The sequence below is a fragment of the Castanea sativa genome, chromosome 2 (genome assembly GCF_040712315.1).
Source record: "Castanea sativa cultivar Marrone di Chiusa Pesio chromosome 2, ASM4071231v1".
NCBI classification, from domain to species: domain Eukaryota; kingdom Viridiplantae; phylum Streptophyta; class Magnoliopsida; order Fagales; family Fagaceae; genus Castanea; species Castanea sativa.
Genome location: NC_134014.1, coordinates 11,732,211 through 11,752,380, shown reverse-complemented (window position 1 = coordinate 11,752,380; position 20,170 = coordinate 11,732,211). Strand labels below are relative to the sequence as shown.

Here is a 20,170-nt window from a genome sequence, read left to right as displayed (position 1 = left end):
ACATAATATGTTGCAATTGATGCCTAACAAAAGTGATGTTAGTGACGAGTATTTGTAAAAGCAATGTTACTCTCACAACTTGCCAGTGTAGTAAGTTGTGAAAAAGGGTTTTGAAAATAATTGTGTTCCTATCAATGCCTTCTACAGTCGTGCATATTGATAGATTTGGTGTTAAAGTTAAACGACATATTCTCTTTACAAATCGGGCAAGACATGACATGCAAGCTTATTGTTGAGTTCGTTAATGATACTCGATGCCACATCGTTATTACAGAGAAATGAATGCACCTATCATTTGCAAGTAATAGTAAGATTTCCAACTGATTTTTCATTATTTGTATGTATAAAAAAGTAATACAACATTCACGTTTCACTCTTCCAAATCTCAAGAAAGCAGATGATGATCCCAAACCACAAACTCCTTTATTTGCAAACATGAGGCAGTCTTGGCAAAGCCATAAAGCAAAATAAAACCTACAACCTTAATTCCTCATAGTCACGAATGCAAAACACACACACACACACAAGGTTAGTTGTAGGCATCAGGGTGTGCCAAGAGGTAGGCCTCAATAGCCTTGAAAAGTCCTGCAGCCTTTTCTTTTCCAGCCTTAACTTGCTCTTCCTTGATCTCGGGCTCTCCCTTTGTGTGGTACTTACTGGTGCTCTTCAAGACAGATCCTCCATCAGGGCTTGCCACAATCTTGATCTCGTATGATATTTTCTCGAGTACTTCACTCAAAGCATCACCCTCAATAACACTGTAACCATATGTGAAGTTTGCGTGGTCAACCTCATCAATTCTATGCTTCACATACTTGAATTGACTGCCTGAAAAAATATAGTAAAAACACTTGTTACTTATCGCTTCTCTGGGATTCAAATCCAGGTTATCATTTATAAGAGAATCGAATAAGTGAATCACAAAACTCTTGAAGAATATTTTTTATTTTTATTTTTAAGAATGAAAGATGATAGTAATGGCATTTTTTTTCGCCCTCTAAAAAACAAGATAGGTACTTTTAAATTGCTAAACAAATGATGTGTTGGAGATGAGAATAGAAACGAATTACCTTCGCCAAAGGTGATCTTCTTGATGGTTCCAGGGCCTCCATTTCCTTCAATGATTTCAGCACTCTTAATGGCATGAGGTGCAACCTTTGGGATGAGATTGTCAGCATCAAGGACAAAAGCCTTGAATAGCTTAGCTGGTGGGATAGCAGAGGTGGTCTCAGTCTCGTATGTGAAAACACCCATGATGATTTTGAGAGTTTGAAACTGGAAAGTGATGAAATGAAGATTGAAAGGAGGGTTGACTGAACTTGGGAGTGTTTGAGTTGGCAAGAAGTGAGTACTAGAGGGTGGAATTTATAGCCTAAATGAATTGAAGATCAAATAATTCTCTTAATTTCTTATCTTTTATTTTTTGGACGTCCTAATTATGACAAGGGTGATAATTTTCTAAGAAAAAGCATTTATAATTTAGTCAAAGAAAGCACATTTGCCAATTGGTCAAATAAAATACACCCCATTTGATTCCAAATGCCGTCTTGACCACGAATTATTTCCGAGTTATGAAACAAAAAGTCTCTAAAGACATGTGAAGAGAACAAACTTATGGATCTTGTGAGCTAACAAGATCCATAAGTTTTTAAAAACAAGATGAAGGAACCTAAAGCAGTATTTGGATTTTTAGAACTCCATAAGTTCCTTCTACCTTCTGGCATATAATTTATAGATTCATGATCAAATTACAAATCATTCATTTAGAGTTACTTTAGATAGATAGATAGATGACACAAGCTACAAGGTAAGATCATCGAAATACTTTTGGCCAGCTACATGTTGCAGCATATCTTTATTATTATTATTATTATTATTATTATTATTATTATTATTATTATTATTTATACATGATATTAATTTTACTCTAGCGTAATTTAAGTGTATACGTTGTGGGTTCCAGTTAGGTCAACTGATAAAGTCTTTGATGGTTGAATAAGAGATCTGAGGTTTAATCTCCGTTTACAACAAAAATTGATTGGTGTTTTGGTTTGATGATAACGAATTATCATCAAGAGTTGATGTCATAGGTTAAAACTCTAAAAAAAAGGTATATATGTGTGTGAAACCCCCTCTTGGAGACTTAACTCTCGACCCTTGCCCCACCCACCTCACAATAACTTTGTATTTGTAGAGTGACCATCACCGCAAGGATGTGCAGTGGTGATGTTGCAACATCTAAAAAAAAAGGTATATATATATATATATGTGTGAAACTTCTTTTTGGAAACTTAACTCTCAACCCTTGTCCCACCCACCCTCCAAGAAATTTAAACTTATGAAGTGACCATACTGCGAAGGATGTGCGGTAGTCATGTTGCAACATCTCAAACCAAGAGGGTCAAAGTAAATTGACATCTCAACAATCACGGAAAAAGTTTTGCAAGAATGATCAGACTTGAAAGAGAATCCATATACGAGGGTGTAGATGAATCGTGAATGTGTGTGTATATATATATATATATGGAGCTAAAATGAATGTACTCTCAAAGTAAAAATGAACTGAATTATATGTGTTGATATTGATAATGGTGAGAATTCATTTCATTATTAAGACTTTTTAATTTAACAATATATATATATTATTACTAGTACATCATTTAGAATTTTAATTGATGTGATTCTAAATACACTTTTAAATTTGTAACATTTAATCTGAACATTAAATTTATCTATTTAAATTGTAGAGTATCAATTTTTAAAAGTTAGTTAAATCTTAGTAATTAATTTAAAATAGGAAGAATATTTTTTTTTTAAAAGATGAATGTTGTGGCGGAAATGGTAAGCAATATACCGTAGAAAGTAAGCAATATCTAGAATGCCCATTATTGAGGTTTTCCAAAGTCTTGCGCTCCTAAGAACGACTTGAAGCTTGACTTTCATTCTGCAATATATGGCTGGCACCAGTCAGCATTGGCCATCCTTATCCTATTGTTTTCACAACAGTATTTTTTGACAATTGAAATTTTAGCCAATATAATAATTAAACCATTCCCATTAAATGGCTTAAATTGACCAAGTATTAAGAAATTTTCTATTTTCTCCATTGATAGACTTATTTTGATTTTAAAGGAAATGTTAATGGATGCCTTAATATGACAATTTTTTCCCGTCCCGCTTGACCCGCCCCTCCCCGCTTCGCCCCGTGCGGGTTTTCCCTGCCCCGCAAAGGTGATGGGGCGGGGATGGGGCGAGATTGTAGACCCGCATCACGGGGCGGGGCAGGGATGGGTTTACACTTTTTAGACCAACCCCGCCCCACCCCGCGTTAATAAGGATTAAGTTGTAATTTTTTCATACTCTAAAATCCTACTATTTAAATAAAAATATTATCAGCTTATTTTATTCTACATAACGTGGAAATACCTCTCTTTTCTCTCAAGCAAAGTTGGAAATAAGGTACCAATTTTAACTCTTTTTTTTGTCTTTTCATTCATGATTCATATGTCTTTCTCAACTTAATTTTCATCATTAACATTATATGAGATTATTGTGTCATACTATGAGATTTTTGTTGTGACATTGTCTTGTTAAACATTTAGATAATATTATTTAGTTTTTGCTAAAAATTAGTTTGATTTAATAGGATAAATTTATTTATAATTTCAAGTATATTTTTAATATTGAAACATGTCATTTTATTTGAAAAAATGGTAATAGTTATAGGGAAAATTAACAAGAAATAAAGCTTTACGGTGTAGGGCGGGGTTTCGCGGGTCTTCGCGGGGCCTTAAGGGGCGGGGATGGGGCAAGAAAAATCTATACGGGGCGGGGGCGAAGATCCCATCCTTCGGCCCCGCCCCGCTCCATTGCCATCCCTATGCCTTAAGGATATTAATTTAAGAATAATTTTTAGAAACATTTTATGGAAAAACAATAAAGTACGTAATTAGTTTTTCTGACAGCTTTTTATAATTCTCATGAAAGTGATATTAAAACTTTCTTAATATGATTTATTAACAATTATCTTAAAGGAAAAATTATTAAATATTCCGGGAGTACCCAATAATTACCCGTCTTAAAGGTACCTGTTAACATGACATTTATTTTAATTGTGAATTTAAGTAATTTTGTTTGGGACTTGAGAGTAACATAAAAGGATTGAAATAGAATCATTTTATAACATTATTACTATAATACTTTTTTTTCATTCATTTTTTAATTTTTAAATTTAAATAAATGGTTAATGTTAATGCAAGAAAAATCAATATGCCAATTGTCTGAATGTGGGTTCTAGAAGACCTACAAGAAAAATCGCTCATGGAGTGTATTAGTATGATGTTTGCCAAGGACCTTCCGATACTTAAGTTAGAACTTCAAAGAGATCTCTTACAACTTTGAACATGCAAGAGTTGAAATATTTCACTTGTACCTTTGAAATTGGTAGTGTGATTTCACCCATGTTCCTTATCGGAGGCATAGTGAGGGCATGTAGTAATTGGAAATGTGATCTTCGGAAATTATTTTTATATTCAAAAGATATGAGTTGGTGGAGGATCTTTAGGCGTGGTGCTCAAGTATCGCTCTGGTCATGTGATTGTAGGGTAGCAGTTCTTGATGCCTAGATGGTTGAGACATCCTTCGATAGCCTTCATGGACAAACAGGGCCTTTTAGACAAGGTATATGTTGAAATTTATTCCCTATCATCATTAAAATTAAATCCATTTGCTTATATTCCGCTCAATTTTGAAGTGAATGAAATTTTGAGGTTTTGATGAGGGAAAATGGAGGAATGGATGTTACCTTATATTATTTTCATTCTATTTTATTTAAACTCCCAAATAAGATCAAAACTCCTAAACAAGGGAATGAAAGAAATATTCCAAAATTATTTATTTACCTTCTCCCAAATGAAAGATAAGTTTTCTGTGATTAAATCTAGATTTTCGATATTTAAATATAGAAAATTTTAAATAGAGGTTATATATATATATATATATATATATATATATATATATATATATATTAAAATGAGAGTTTGAATAATGATTCACAAGTTATAAAAGGAGAAAATGGTAGTTTAAAGTATCAATGAAGCTTAAGTCATAAATTTGTTTTCCACTATGTAAGGGTTAATTACAATCATCCACTCTACACAATAGGAGTATATGCAATATGTACCATAAATTTCAAAATTTTGCATTCAACAACATAATTCGTATGTGTTATGTTGTAATGTCCATTCTAAGTTAACAACTAATGAGTGTAAAAATTTTCAATTTAGTGGATAACTATCTACCTCAAACTATGATAGATATGGCAGACAGTTTTCATAACACTTACAGAAGGTGTTACCCAAATAGTCAGCACTGAAAACCAAAGCGAATTCAAGAGAAATTTGGTAGGCTATGATAGTTGGTGGTTGCCATTATTGAATGAAAGGTTTTGAGATCTGAATGTAAGTTAATTTCGGGAAATTATTGTGTATTCCCGAAGTAACATAAATGCATACTTCCTCCTCTCACGTGAATGGTGAGTCCCACTAATTAAATTCATGGTAGGACCCACTATTCATGTGAGAGGAGGAATTACGCACTTATAATACTTTGAGAGTACCTAATAATTTTTCATTAATTTCTTAAGGCCTCGTTTGGGAGGAGGAAATAGAATGGAATGGAAAGGAATAAAAAGAATAATTTTAGAATATTCTTTCCTTCCCTTGTTTGGAAGTTTTAATGGAGGGAATACTCATTCCTCTCTATTTCCTTAAAACCTCAAATTTTCATTCCCCTTGAAATTGGGAGGAATGGGAGGGAATGAAATTAGATTTAATGATTTTTTTACTAAAACTCCAAAAATACCCCTATATATTCAACCCTTTATTTTAAAATAGAGATCTAATAGTAATATTGTCATAAAATGATTCCATTCTATTCTTTCCGTGTTACTCCCAAACAAGATTACTTATATTCCATTCATCTTCATTCCTTTCCATTCCTTTGTTTTAAAACATCTAATCATGGTCACTTAATTTTATTCCATTCCATTCTTTTCCCTTACTTAAATACATTCCATTCCATTTCATTCTATTCCCTCATGATCATTCCATTCCCTTCCTTTATGAACTCCCAAACGGAGCCCTAGAGGTTTTTTGTTTGACTAAATGACAAAATATATTCTCAGAAAATTTCGATTCTCTTTGGACGGTGGGAACATTCAAAAAGAAAAGCACGTTATCTACATTCTTTGATCAACGAGGTCACATTATTGCAAACGAAACCCTTTATTCTCAGTCTATAAATACCACCCTCAGATACTCAAGCTTGCAAACTGCGTAAAGTTCAATAAACTCATCTACTCCTTTCATTCTTCATTTGATCACTTTCATACTATATCTCTAAGGCAATCATCATGGGTGTTATCACTTATGAAACTGAGACCACCTCAATCATTGCACCCGCTAAACTATTCGAGGCTTTTGTCCTTGATGGTGACAACCTCATCCCAAAGGTTGCACCTCATGCCATTGAGAGCGCTGAAATCATTGAAGGAAATGGAGGTCCCGGAACCATAAAGAAGATCACCTTTGGTGAAGGTTAGTTTCTATATCCTAATCTCCAATGTGTTAATTTCCTCCTCCTCAATTACATAATCAAGGTACTAATTATTAATATGATATTTGGCTCTCAAAAATAAGAACTGTACCTCCAAAGTAATAAAAGGGATCGGATACAATTGCTATTTTATTTTTTTGGCTCTCATAGCAACATATGTAGATATTGTAAAGAAGTAACAAAATGTTTTCTCTAAAATTTTCAGGTAGCCAATTCAAGTATGTGAAGCACAGAATTGATGAGATTGACCACGTAAACTTCACATACTGCTACAGCGTGATTGAGGGTGATGCTTTGAGTGAAGTACTCGAGAAAATCTCATATGAGATCAAAATTGTGTCAAGCCCTGATGGAGGATCCATCTTGAAGAGCACCAGCAAGTACCACACAAAGGGTGAGCATGAGATCAAGGAAGAGCAAGTTAAGGCTGGCAAAGAAAAGGCTGCAGGACTTTTTAAGGCTATTGAGAGCTACCTCTTAGCACATCCTGATGCCTACAACTAAACCGTGTGTTATATATCTGTCCCCTCAATCATGAGCAAATCTTGTGGCTTTCATATTTTATTTTTAGCCAATACTGCTTTTGGGCTTGCTAATAAAAGAGTTTTTGGATGTGATTCTTGTGATATTCTGGCTGGAAAAGCTAGAAGTGAATGTTATATTACACTTTAAATACATAAAGGTAATTACATCATCTTTAAATTAAAGTACTACTTGCAGATGATGTGTGCATGACTCCCCCAACCCCACCAAAAGTGTATGAATGATGGATGCCTTAAAGACATTCGTTACTGAATTATTAAAAATGTTTATGAAATAAGAAAAAAAGTAATTGATCATTCTTTTGACAACTTTTTTAATTTTCTATAAAAGTGGTATAAAAAAATTTCTAAAATAGTTTATTAACAAATGAGTGCCCATTAACTGGACCCAAGTTATAATTAGGATTCTTCATAATCGTTACTGTGATCACGATTTACCTAGTAAATATTAAATGTGGGGCTTAGTACACTTGTGCACCATATACACTTATTTAATCCTATCCAATATTTAATCCATTTGGTTTACCAAGGTTAAGTCCATATTTTTATGAAAAAGTTATTTTGTAAAATTAAACAAAAAATAAATAAAATCTTTTTGAAAAACCACTATGCTTCACTCTCATTCAAAAAGAAGCTTTGGTTTAAAATTTTGCAAAACCCCTTTTTAGACCAAAAATACAAGTGCTTCAAAATCTTTTTATTTTTTGGGGGGTAAAGGCAGTTTTCTTTGTAACTTATTAATAATTTCTATACTCATGTAAGTGCTAACCATGCAGCTCATAAACTTATCATTATATTACAACAGTTACACAAAGGATTACCATCGTACTTGGTGAAAGAGTAGATTTTACTGCACCAATCATTAATTAACGCTTAAGCATATTGTGGATTTGGATGTGTTGAGTTTTTCTTGTTATTTTGGGCTTTAAGAATAGAGATGACAATTTTACCCCACCCTGCTTGACCCGCTCCTCCCCACTTTGCCTCGTACAGATTTTTCCGCTCCGCAAAGGTGATGAGGCGAGAATGATGCGGGATTTTAGGCTCGCACCACAAGGCGGGACGGGGATGAGTTTAGTCTTTTTAGACCCATCCTGCCCCGCCCCGCTCCATCCCCGCCCGTCTTACGTCGATAAGGGTCAAATTGTAAAATTTTCATATCCTAAAACCCTATTATTTAAACAAACAAATTATCAATTTACTTTATTCTACCCAACGTGGCTCTTTGCCTCTTAAGTAAGGTTGGAAATACGGTACCAATTTTACCTTTTTTTTTTTTTTTTTTTTTTTGTCTTTATTAGAAACAAATTTATATACTGTTGAATTTTTGATTTTGTATTATGAGATTTTTGTTTTTGTTTTTTTGGTGATATTGCCTTGTTAAACACTTGGATAATATTATTTAGTTTTTACTAAAAATTAGTTTGATTTGATAAGATAAATTTATTTGTAATTTTAAGTATATTTTTAATAATGAAATAAGTTTTATTAAAAAAATTGTTATAGTTGTGGGCAAATTAACAAGAAGTAGAGTTTTATGGGGTGGGGCGTGGCTTCGTGGGGCACCAAGGGGCGGGGATGAGGTAAGAAAACTTTTTCCCTCATGCGGGACGGGGATGAGGTAAGATAAAACCATGTGAAATGGGGGAAAAGATCCCATTGTTCAGCCTCGCCCCGCCCTATTGCCAACCCTATTTAGGAATGATACTATAGCTATTGAGCATGAACGTGTGAACTAAAGTCTCACATGAAAGAAAAATAAATTTTTTTAGAAGTTAATATAGCAGAATTGGCCCGTAATTTTAGTCAAGCTTTTCAACAAAAATGGGTATCTTCCCTAGAAAAAAGGCATCTAATTGTTTTATATGAGAAATGTATGCATTAGTGTACGTTTTTAGTCCCTTTAAAACACAAGTTGTTTAACCTAGTTATTTAGCCAAGTGAGTAACTCAGGTAAATTATTTAAATCTAAGTTAAAACAATAACAATCATATCATGTAAAGCAGTGCGGAAAAGATAAAGAACACACAATATGATAACCCAGGAAAACCAAACCGGTAAAAAACCTGGGAGGATTTAACTTAGTTAACCTCAAGGTAAAATAGATCCACTATGAAAGAATTGAAATTTTACAATAGCGACTTAGACCACTAACATCCTATTGCTACTTTGAGTAGAAAACTTACTATCACGACCACGTGATACCTCCAAGTCCACATACTACTTTTTTCTCAAATCCACAGCATCTACAAGTACACCACTTCTATTTCTTTAAGTTCTTTATGCAGTAATTGAAACGATTGCCAAGCTCTTGACATCATTCTCGATCTTGATAACCCTAAGTATGTATGAAAGCAAATACTCTAGATCTCACAAGAGATTCATACACACAACACAAACAAAAAGACTCTAGAGAGCTTTTGGGTACAAAACCCTAAATCTACAAAAGAGGCACAAGATGCACTCTAATCTGTCTAAAAAACTCTTAAAAACGTGCTTAGAGTTTCCTTTATATATTAGAAGAAGTAGATCTGAAATTCTAATCCTTAATGGGCTTGAATTGCTGTTTGGGCTTAATTAAAATTCTACAGATTACGACTTTCGATCAATCGAGCCTGTCTTTCGATCGGTCGAACCAGGCAGTTTCTAAAATCTTCTTTCTACAGCTTACTTGTTCTTGAATCTTCACTTGAATCACCTTGAGCATTGTCTAATACTACCTATAGACTCTAGGATCTATATCTAGACAAGTTTGTGTTCACGATTTGCCAATTGTTCTAAATATTTAGAAACTAACAATTTGTACTTTACATATAATTTTTTTTAGCTAAGTCATTATTACAAAGGGCGGTTTCACTTAAAGCATTAAACATTAAGCATAGAAAGTAGCACTCCTAAAGTTCGAGTAGAAAAAGTACTTATCGAAATGAGGGGCTCAACCGCTCATCATATGAAGGATGTTTAACTTTTGAATAAGATTTTTTTTTTTTTGTTGGAGAAAGTTTTGAATAAGAACTTAATCAAAATGGATGATGACTATTATTCTAACAGTCCCGACCATGTGCCCAGACTCCTCTTGATTAGGGGAATATTTGTTTAGAAATTTTAAAGTAATTTCTTATCCTTCTAGTATAGTTTTGGGTTGTTTTGAAGTTTTTGTTAAGTTCTCACAGGTCAGATCGTTTGAGTTTTCTTTTTTTTGTTACTTACATCCATTGTTGCAGCTTCAAGCCTTCAACTTCAACCACCCACCGTGAGACTATCAGACTTAAGGTCACACGCCATCTTCGTTCTTCTTCTGTCTCTGTCTCTGTCTCTGTCTCTGTCTCTGTCTCTCTCTCTCTCTCTCTCTCTGTAGTTTTGCAGATGCTGTGTATCTGCATTTTTGCCTCTGGAGTCTTTTTCTTCAGTTCTTTGAAGATGATGTACTGTCGTACTGCCTTGCTTTAATCTCAACCACAAAAGGCTTGCTTTATTGTTACCGACTTATGCTTGTTGTCAAGCACTTCTTAAATTTTATGGGAACATGATTTTTATTAAACCCATTTTTTATTGGCGGACAAACCAATGTTTGCCCACCTACTCTTGTATTTTTTTTTAATTCACAAATGGTTGACTATTCAAATTGGCATAAAAGAGAAAATATTAGATTGTATTATGCTTATAATTTAATATTTTTTATTTGCAAAATTATGTTTGCTTAGAATTTAATATTTTTATTTACATTATGAAACTTATGACATAAAAAAAATTATTTGAAATATAGTTCTTTATATTCATTTGGATTATTTTAGTTAAATTTTCATTTTTTACAAATTTAATATATTTATTTATTTTTTAAATAATTACTAAATTAATTATGACGTCATCACGGTTCGACTTTGGTTAAACTTCGGTCTGACTTTAAAAACCTTGAACCTCTCTCTTCTCCAGTTCTTTGAACGGTCTAAGTTTGAAAACCATATTCTTGTGTACATTGTTGTGTTTAATTAATTTTTCATTCATGAAAAAGTACTTATCTTAGTTTTGAGAAATAATTATGACCTTGCTAAATATTTTTAACACATTAGTTACAACTACTTATTATTATTACTTTCATATGGCATCATATAAAAAAAGTGACAAGTGCATTTCCATGCAGGCAGCCAATTTCACTATGTGAAGCAAAGGTTTGATATTGAGATTGACAATACAAACTTCACACATGGCTATAGCTTGATTGAAGGTGATGCTATGATTGACACACTCAAGAAAATATTGTATGAGATCAAGCTAGTGGCATTCCTTGATGGAGGATCCATCTTGAAGAGCACTTAAAGGAGTTGATTTTGTACTGGAGGCCATTTTGGTTTGGTTAAGGGAAAAAAATATTTCGCTACCAGTTGATACCGGTGATGCATTTCGTGATTACTACTATGTATATATTTCTATACATATATATGTTTGTATTTATTTATGTAAGTATGAATTTATTAATTTTTATATTTATCAACATAAAATTTAAAATCCACATATTTTATAACCAAAATATTAGTCTAAGTAAATTAACTAATATATTAGCTTCAATCAAAATCAAAATTTTAATATATTTTTTTATTGTACCATTTGAAACATCAATATTGGCCAAAACACCCGAAATATGCTAGGTATGACCTGATAATTTTTCGGTACATTTTAGAGGAGTACCGTATCGGATCAATGGCAAGCATGATATATATTTCTAGTACGGCCAATATCAGTACAATATTGACTTCCCTGAGAGCACTAGCAAGTACCACACCAAAGGTGACCATGAGATCAAGAAGGAGCAAATTAAGGCTGGTAAAGAAAATGCTACGAGACTTTTTAGAGTTGTTGAGGGCTACCTCTTAGCAAATTCTGATGCCTATACTAAAGCTTGTTTTTATTTCACCTTTTTTTTAAAAAAAATCTCTCAAAGGACAATTCCTTAAGCTTAATAGCCATTGCATTTGCCCTTTTCATTAAAAATTGTAACTCTTGAGGCTCTATAACATAAAATAATTTTGTATAAATACATATGTAAATTAATAAGTGGCATTAGTAACTTTCCATTAATGTTCATATCTAAAAAATGAAAAATATATTCTTAGTTATATTTTATATTAGAATCCCTATATATATATATATATATATATATAATATCATAACCCCCTCTTTTGTTAGTACACTACATACACTTTTTGTCTAAGCCAACATTGCCACCTTTAGTGTGCGTTTGTTTCCACTTTTTAAGCCCCTTTATGCGCGTTTGTAAAAAGTGTACACTGTTTACGTGTTTGGCAACTTGAAAAAGTTGGCTTTAATGAAAAAGCGCGTTTCTCTACACTGAACTAAACGCGCAAAAAATGTATGGGGAGCTTCGGACCATTTTGGAAAAGCGCAGTGGGCGTTATGAAGATAGCCGTTGGACCACAGATGATTTTACCAAATTGACCTTACTTTACCCTTTCTTTGCTTTACCCAAAACAGAACAAATACTCTTGATTTTATCTTGCCTCTCATCTCTTTGCTCTGCGACCCATATGCAAACACATACACACATCGGTAAACAAAGCAAATTGAGACCCATATGCAAACACACACACCCAAATGCAAAATAGGCAGATCGTCGAAGGATGACGGATGAACGGAGCTGGGCTTCGAAGATGGGTGAGGAAGATGATGAATAGGGTCGGCGGTGGTGCGTGGGTCGGCGACGATGCGTGAGCTTCGGTGCGATGGTGCGTGAGCTTCGGCAGCGGCGGTGAGGACGATGATGAATCGGTAAGGATGATGGTTGAATCGGTGAGAGTTTGAGGAGGATGAGAGCTTGATGATGAATCGGTGGAGAGTCTGTCTTCTTCTTCTTCTTCCATCTGGACTGCTGGAATGTTCTCAAAGAAAAAGAAAAAAAAAGAGGGGGGTAGAGATAGGATACCGTGTGTGGAGGAGAAAAAGAAGGAAAAAAGAAAAAAGAAAAAAGAAAAAGAAAAGTAGAGAAACAGAGCTGGAGAGCTGGAGAAAGAGAGACAAGAGAGTTCTGGAATGTGTAGAGAAAAAAAAAGGAGAGGATGGAGATAATGGGATACATGTGTGGTGGAGAAAATTCAAGAGAAGAAAAAGAAAAAGAAAAAAAGGAAACGTGTGGATGAAAGAAAGAAAGAAAGAAAGAAAGAAAGAAAGGAAAAATACAATTTAGAAATGTTACCGTAATATTTTCATAATATTTTTACAATAAATTTTAAGTTTTATATTGTTATTAGTTAATATTGGTGAGTAAAAATATAATTTCAACGGTGGGTTCAAATTAGAACTAATAACAACTTTTCACATAAATTTTGTTGTGAAAATATTACGAAAAATATTGTGAATATAACACTATTCATTGAAAAATATAATTGTTTAGAACGAATATAAGAAGAATAAATGATGATAAAAAAAAGAATAAAGTTTTTAAGTTAGTACTATTTTTCTTTAGAAAAAAAAATAGTACTATTGACAGAATATTTTTATAACAATTTTATTATAAAGTTTACATAGTAAGTTGTTATTAGTTCTCATCTAGACCTACTAATGATATTTTTTTTTCCTACCATTAACAACTTGTTATATAAACTTTATTGTTAAATTTTTGTGACAATATTGTTTCCATAACTTGCATTAAAAGAGGTAATTAAAATAAAGAATTCTCTTTATATAGACATTGTCCTTTTTAGTAATTTACCCCTCAAACTGCCACTTTTATAAGTGCTAGCCAAACACTCAGTTTTTTCAAAAAACAATTTTTCACAACTTTTACCAAACACTTAGATTTTTGAAAAAGCACTTCTTTAAACTGCACTTTTTGAAAACTCCACTTTTTCAAAAAGCCCAATTTCAAAAAGCTGAAACAAACTCACCCTTACTTTCATTGCTAACGCTGTCAAAGCCAACATTGCCACCTTTGTCTTCATTGCCAAAGTTAACATTTCCACCTTATTTGCTTCAGTTGCCAAAGCCAAAACTACGACCTTTGCCTTCATTGCCAAAACCCACATTTTCTTCTATCCCTAAGTTGTGAAAAGAGTTTTGAAAATAATTGTGTTCCTATCATTGCCTTCTACAGCCATGCATATTGATAGATTTGGTGTTAAAGTTAAACAACAAATTCTCGTTACACAAATCGGACAAGACATGACATGTAAGCTTATTGTTGAGTTAGTTAACACTACAAAAAACGCGCGCTATAGCCGCGTTTTTGAGCCGCGTTTATAAAAAACGCGGCTATACCTGACCTATAGCGTGTTTAAAAGAAATGCGGCTTCAGACCCAACCTATAGCGCTGTTTCCTAGAGACGCGGCTTCAGACCCAACCTATTGCTGCGTTTTGTTAAACGCGGCCATAGGTTAGGTCTAAAGCCGCGTTTCTAGTGTCATGAGCTGCGTTTTACGTCCGAACTATAGCCGCGTTTATCAAAACGCGGCTATTGGTCCAGACAAAAATATTTTTTTAAAAGGGTGCTACGTACAGTAGAACAAATTTTTTTTAAGGGAGGGTTATAGCCGCGTTTCACAAAAAAGCGGCTATAGGTCCAGTCAAATAATATATATATTTTAAAAAGATGACTTGTGTATCCAAATAATTTTTTTTTATTTTTATTTTTTTTTTAATATATAAGGGGGGGCTATAGCCGCGTTTTCAAAAACGCGGCTATAGGTCCATATATTTTTTTACCTTGATAACCTGGGCATCCGAATAAATTATTTTTTTTATATAAGGGCGGGGCTATAGCCGCATTTTCAAAAACGCGGCTATAGGTCCAGTGAAATAATATATATAGCTGACTATAGCTGGCTATAGGTCGTTGACTATAGCTGCGTTTTTAAAAAACGCGGCTATAGACATGAAGCCTATAGCCGTGGTTCAAAAACGCGGCTTCAGGTCTGGTCTGTAGTTGCGGTTTTAAAAACGCGGCTACAGACCCGCAGGGTCTGTTGCTGCGCCGCTTAGGCCGGGGTTGTAAATGCGGCCATAGAAAACGCAGCTTCAGGTCTATAGCTGCATTTTCGAGGTCTATAGCCGCGTTTTTGAAACGCGGCTATAGACCCCGTATTTTGTAGTGTAATGAGACTTGATGCCCCATCGTTATTAACAATTGTTAATACTAACATTTGTGTAAAGTTTAAATTTACGACTATATTTTATGTTGGCTTTATTCCATGACAAAAAATGTTATATTTGATTTAATTTTGTTCCTTGTATTTTATGCAATTTTATTGTATTGGGTTTAGTATTAAGTTGGTGAAGAATCGAGCATAAAATGAAGAATCAGTGAATTTCGCGAGTGTCACGCTAGAAGCTTACCTGCGAAAGAGTCATGTGAGAAGCACATGCTGAAAGCTGAAGAGTCGTACCAGCCTGGAGGATTTCACGAGTGTCTCGCGGGTAAGTCCTTCTTGCGAGATACCCATGAAACTTTCTACCTGGAAGATTTTTAAGTGCGACTTTCTTATCCTTCGCCCATACTATATATACCCTCATTACTCACAAAAGTATGAGAGGCCATTCAAAGAGAAAAAACCTTAGATAGGTTTTCAACAACAAACACACCCATCTTTTAGAGAGAGAACTACTCATCCTTAGTGATCCCATTGTCATACCTTGAGAGACGATTTGTACCCAAATACAACCCACACATTTTTAGAGTGTAGAAAGTGTTTTGGAGCTTGGGAAGTGTTAGGGATTTTTCAAAAGATGCCGTTGAGGCTTGGCGGATGCAATTGGGCGTATTGCGGGATCCGAAAAGCTAGACAAGACACGGTTTCGAGAAGCCTTGTTGAAGTAGGAGCTTGGAGGGCTTAGGTGCATTGGGTAGATTAGGCTTGGAGGGTTTCTTGCTATTCGTGTATTCCAACTTATTGTCTAATGGATCGATTTACTGCTTTGAGGGTGGCGGAGAGGTTTTTCACCAAGTTCTTCAGTTTCCTTTTTAATAACACATCGGCGTGTTATCTTGTGTTTCCTTTTTTCCTTACTCTTGTGCTTTACTTTTATTGTTTGTTGTTCATGTTTATGCATTAGTGTAGTTGTTGGTTTATTGCGCCTCATTTACTTTTGTTCCGCACTTAGATAAGTTATAAGTTAGAGTAAAAGCAATCGAGCAGTAATTTTTGATTTGGGGGTCTAAACAAGCTCTTGTGTTTTTAACACAAATCCGAGCTCACAATTTGTACCAAAAATTTACCTAAAAATAGAGAAATGAATGCACCCATCAGTTGCAAGTAATAGTAAGATTTCCAACGGATTTTTCACGATTTGTATGTATACAAAAGTAATACAACATTCATGTTTCACTCTTCCAAATCTCAAGAAAGCAGATGATGATCCCAAACCACAAACTCCTTCATTTGCAAACCTGAGGCAGTCTTGGCAAGCCATAAAACAAAATGGAACCCCACAATAACTCCTTATAGTCACGAATGCAAAACACACACACACATACACAAGGTTTAGTTGTAGGCATCAGGGTGTGCCACAAGGTAGGCCTCAATAGCCTTGAAAAGTCCAGCGGCCTTTTCTTTTCCAGCCTTAACTTGCTCTTCCTTGATCTCATGCTCTCCCTTTGTGTGGTACTTGCTGGTGCTCTTCAAGATGGATCCTCCATCAGGGCTTGCCACAATCTTGATCTCGTATGAGATTTTCTCGAGTACTTCACTCAAAGCATCACCCTCAATCACACTGTAACAATATGTGAAGTTTGCGTGGTCAACCTCATCAATTCTATGCTTCACATACTTGAATTGACTGCCTGAAAAAATATAGTAAAAACACTCGTTACTTACCTCTTTTCTGGGATTCAAATCCAGGTTATCATTTATAAGAGAATCAAATAATGCTATTGAATCACAAAACTCTTAAAAGAATAGAATTTTTATTTTTGAGAATGAAAGATGATAGTAATGGCATTTTTCCCCTTCTAAAAAACAAGATAGTACTTATAAATTGCTAAACAAATGATGTGTTGGAGATGAGAATAGAAACGAATTACCTTCGCCAAAGGTTATCTTCTTAATGGTACCGGGGCCTCCATTTCCTTCAATGATTTCAGCACTCTTAATGGCATGAGGTGCAACCTTTGGGATGAGATTGTCAGCATCAAGGACAAAAGCCTTGAATAGCTTAGCTGATGGGATAGCAGAGGTAGTCTCAGTCTCGTATGTGAAAACACCCATGATGACCTTGAGAGTTTGAAACTGGAAACTGTTGAAATGAAGATTGAAAGGAGGGTTGATTGAACTTGGGAGTTTTTGAGTTGGCAAGAAGTGAGTACTAGAGGGTGGAATTTATAGCCTAAATGAATTCAAGATCAAAGAATTCTCTTAATTTCTTATATTTTATTTATTTATTTATTTTTTGGACGTCCTCATTATGACAAGGGTGATAGTTTTCTAAGAAAAGCATTTATAATTTAGTCAAAGAAAGCACATTTGCAAATTGGTCTAATAAAATACACCCCACTACCCCATTTGATTCCAAATGCCGTCTTGACCACATTTTATTTCCGGGAAATGTAACAAAAAGTCTCTAAAGACATGTGAAGAGAACAAAGTTATGGATCTTGAGAGCTCACAGTAACAAGATAAAAAAAAACAAGGTGAAGGACCTAAGTAGCATTTGGATTTTTAGAACTTCATATTAGTTCTTTCTGCCTTCTGGAATATAATTTGTAGATTCATGATCAAATTACAAGTCATTCATTTAGTGTTACTTTAGATAGATAGATAGATGACACAAGCCACAAGGTAAGATCATCGAAACACTTTTGGCCAGCTACATGTTGCAGCATCTCCAAGCAGAGGAATGGTCATAGTAAATTGACATCTCAGTAATCACGGCAAAATTTTTGCAAGAATGATCAGACTTGGAAGAGAATCCATATATGAGGGTGTAGATGAATCATTATTCTTGAATCTATTTATATTTTTTATTTTTTGGAGCTAAAATGAATATACTCTTAAAATTAATGAGCTGAATTATATGTGTGATATTGGTTATGTTATTTAGAATTTTAATTGATTTGACTTTTTTTTTTTTAATTTTTTTTATACAAGATAGAATTTCTACTATAGCATAATTTAATTGTATATGTGTGTGAAGCTCCCTCCTGGAGACTTAAACTCCGGCCCTTACCTCCCACACCCCACTTGTGAAGTGACCATTGCACCAAGGATTTGACTCTAAATATTCTTCTAAATTTGTAAGATTTCATTTGAACATAAAATTTATCTATTTAAAAGTAGTGCATCAATTTTTAAAAGTTAATTAAATGCTAATAATTAAATTAAAATAGGATTTTTTTTGAGAAAGAGTTTTAACCTATGGCGTCTGTTCCGGATGATAGCTCTTTATTATCAAACCAAGACACTAGTCAATTTTTGGTATAGGCGGGAATTGAATCTTAAATCTCTTATATAACCATTAGAGATTTTACTAGTTGAGCTAATTAGAGCCATTAGGATGAATTAAAAATTTCTTTAAAAGATGAATGTTGCGTCGGAAATTGTAAACAATATACCTTACAAAGTAAGCAATATCTAGAATGCACAGCATTGAGATTTTTCAAAGTCAAGCCCTCCTAAGAGAACAACTTGAAGCTCGACTTTCATTCAGCAATATATGGCTGGCATCGGTCAGCATTGGCCATCCTTATCCTTTTGTTTTCACAATAGTATTTTTTGACAATTGAAATTTTAGCCAATATAATAATGAAACCATTCCCATTAAATGGCTTAAATTGACCAAGTATAAAGAAATCTTCTATTTTCTTTGTTGATAGACTTATTTTTGTGAATTTAAGTAACTTTGTTTGGGACTTCGGGGTAACATAAAATGATTGAAATAGAAATATTTTGACATTATTACAATTATACTTTTTTTTAAGAATTTATTTTTTATTTTTTTAGATTTAAATAAATGGTTAATGTTAATGCAAGAAAAATCAATAAGCTGATTGTCCAAATGTGGGTTTTGGAAGACCTAGAAGAAAAATTACTCATGGAGTGTACTTGTGTGGTGTCTGCTAATGACTTTCCAATACTTAAGTTAGAATTTCAAAGAGATCTTTTACAACTCTAAACATGTAAGAGTTAAAATATTTCACACGTACCTTAGAAATTGGTAGTTAGGAATGACAACAGGTTGGGTTCGGGGCGAGTTTCTTTATGCTCAAACCCGTCCCGTTTAATAAATGAGTTTAATTTTTTAACCCCTAAACCTGCCCTATTGGGCCCTGTGGTCCCCATCCTGTCATGCCCGGCCCAAAATTACAAACACAAACCCTAATACAAACACAAACATAGAAATCAAAAACACAAAAATTTCAGATTTATGATTTTCCCTTTTAAAATCACAAACACAAAGACAAACACAATAATTACAAACACAAAAATTTTAGATTTATGGTTTTCCCTTTCAAAATCAAATACAAAAATAGAAGTCACAAAAAAAAGAGAGAAGAACATATCATTGAGAAATAGGAATGGCAATGAACAAAAAAAAAAAAAATGGTGGGGAATGAATCCAAATCATTGAGAGTGAGTTACGGTGAGTCGGTGATAAAGGAGGAGTTGGTGTTAATGGTGAGTTGAAGACATAGGGAGGAGGGAGAGTGAGAGCAATTGAGGGGGGCAATAGTGAGGCGTTGTGGGTCGGTGAGAGTGATTGAGATCTGAGATTGAAAGAATGAGATAGGGTATTAGGGTTTAGAAGTATGAGATGTGTGTGTATATATATATATATATATGTGTGTATATGTGTATATTATATATATATATATATATATATATATATATATATATATAGGGTATTTAAGTAAACTTGCATATATGCGGGTTGGGTTTGGGGTAGGTATGCATAATACTCGAACCCAACCTAAACTTGCTACGGGTTGAATTATTAGAACTCAAACCCACCCCTATTGTCTAACAGGTCGGATAAACCTGCCCCGTTAGGGTCAGGTCGGGTTGGATACCCG

At 34.0% G+C, this 20,170-nt stretch overlaps 3 protein-coding genes across 3 annotated transcripts; 1 reads left to right on the top strand and 2 right to left on the bottom strand.

Annotated features, from left to right (window-relative positions):
- Positions 1-308: 308 nt before the first annotated feature.
- Positions 309-1,438, bottom strand: LOC142624536 (major allergen Pru ar 1-like). The gene is made up of 2 exons (XM_075798131.1): positions 1,071-1,438; positions 309-828 (listed from the first exon to the last, which is right to left on the bottom strand). The coding sequence occupies exons 1-2, from the start codon at positions 1,252-1,254 to the stop codon at positions 530-532; spliced, it is 483 nt and encodes a 160-aa protein (XP_075654246.1). The 5' UTR covers positions 1,255-1,438; the 3' UTR covers positions 309-529.
- A 4,883-nt stretch (positions 1,439-6,321) lies between these two features.
- LOC142624538 (major allergen Pru ar 1-like) lies at positions 6,322-7,232 on the top strand. The gene is made up of 2 exons (XM_075798133.1): positions 6,322-6,596; positions 6,821-7,232. The coding sequence occupies exons 1-2, from the start codon at positions 6,413-6,415 to the stop codon at positions 7,117-7,119; spliced, it is 483 nt and encodes a 160-aa protein (XP_075654248.1). The 5' UTR covers positions 6,322-6,412; the 3' UTR covers positions 7,120-7,232.
- Positions 7,233-16,422: 9,190 nt separating this feature from the next.
- On the bottom strand, positions 16,423-17,560 carry LOC142624535 (major allergen Pru ar 1-like). The gene is made up of 2 exons (XM_075798130.1): positions 17,186-17,560; positions 16,423-16,945 (listed from the first exon to the last, which is right to left on the bottom strand). Exons 1-2 carry the CDS (start codon positions 17,367-17,369, stop codon positions 16,647-16,649), a joined length of 483 nt encoding a protein of 160 aa, XP_075654245.1. The 5' UTR covers positions 17,370-17,560; the 3' UTR covers positions 16,423-16,646.
- Between the last annotated feature and the right edge of the window lie 2,610 nt (positions 17,561-20,170).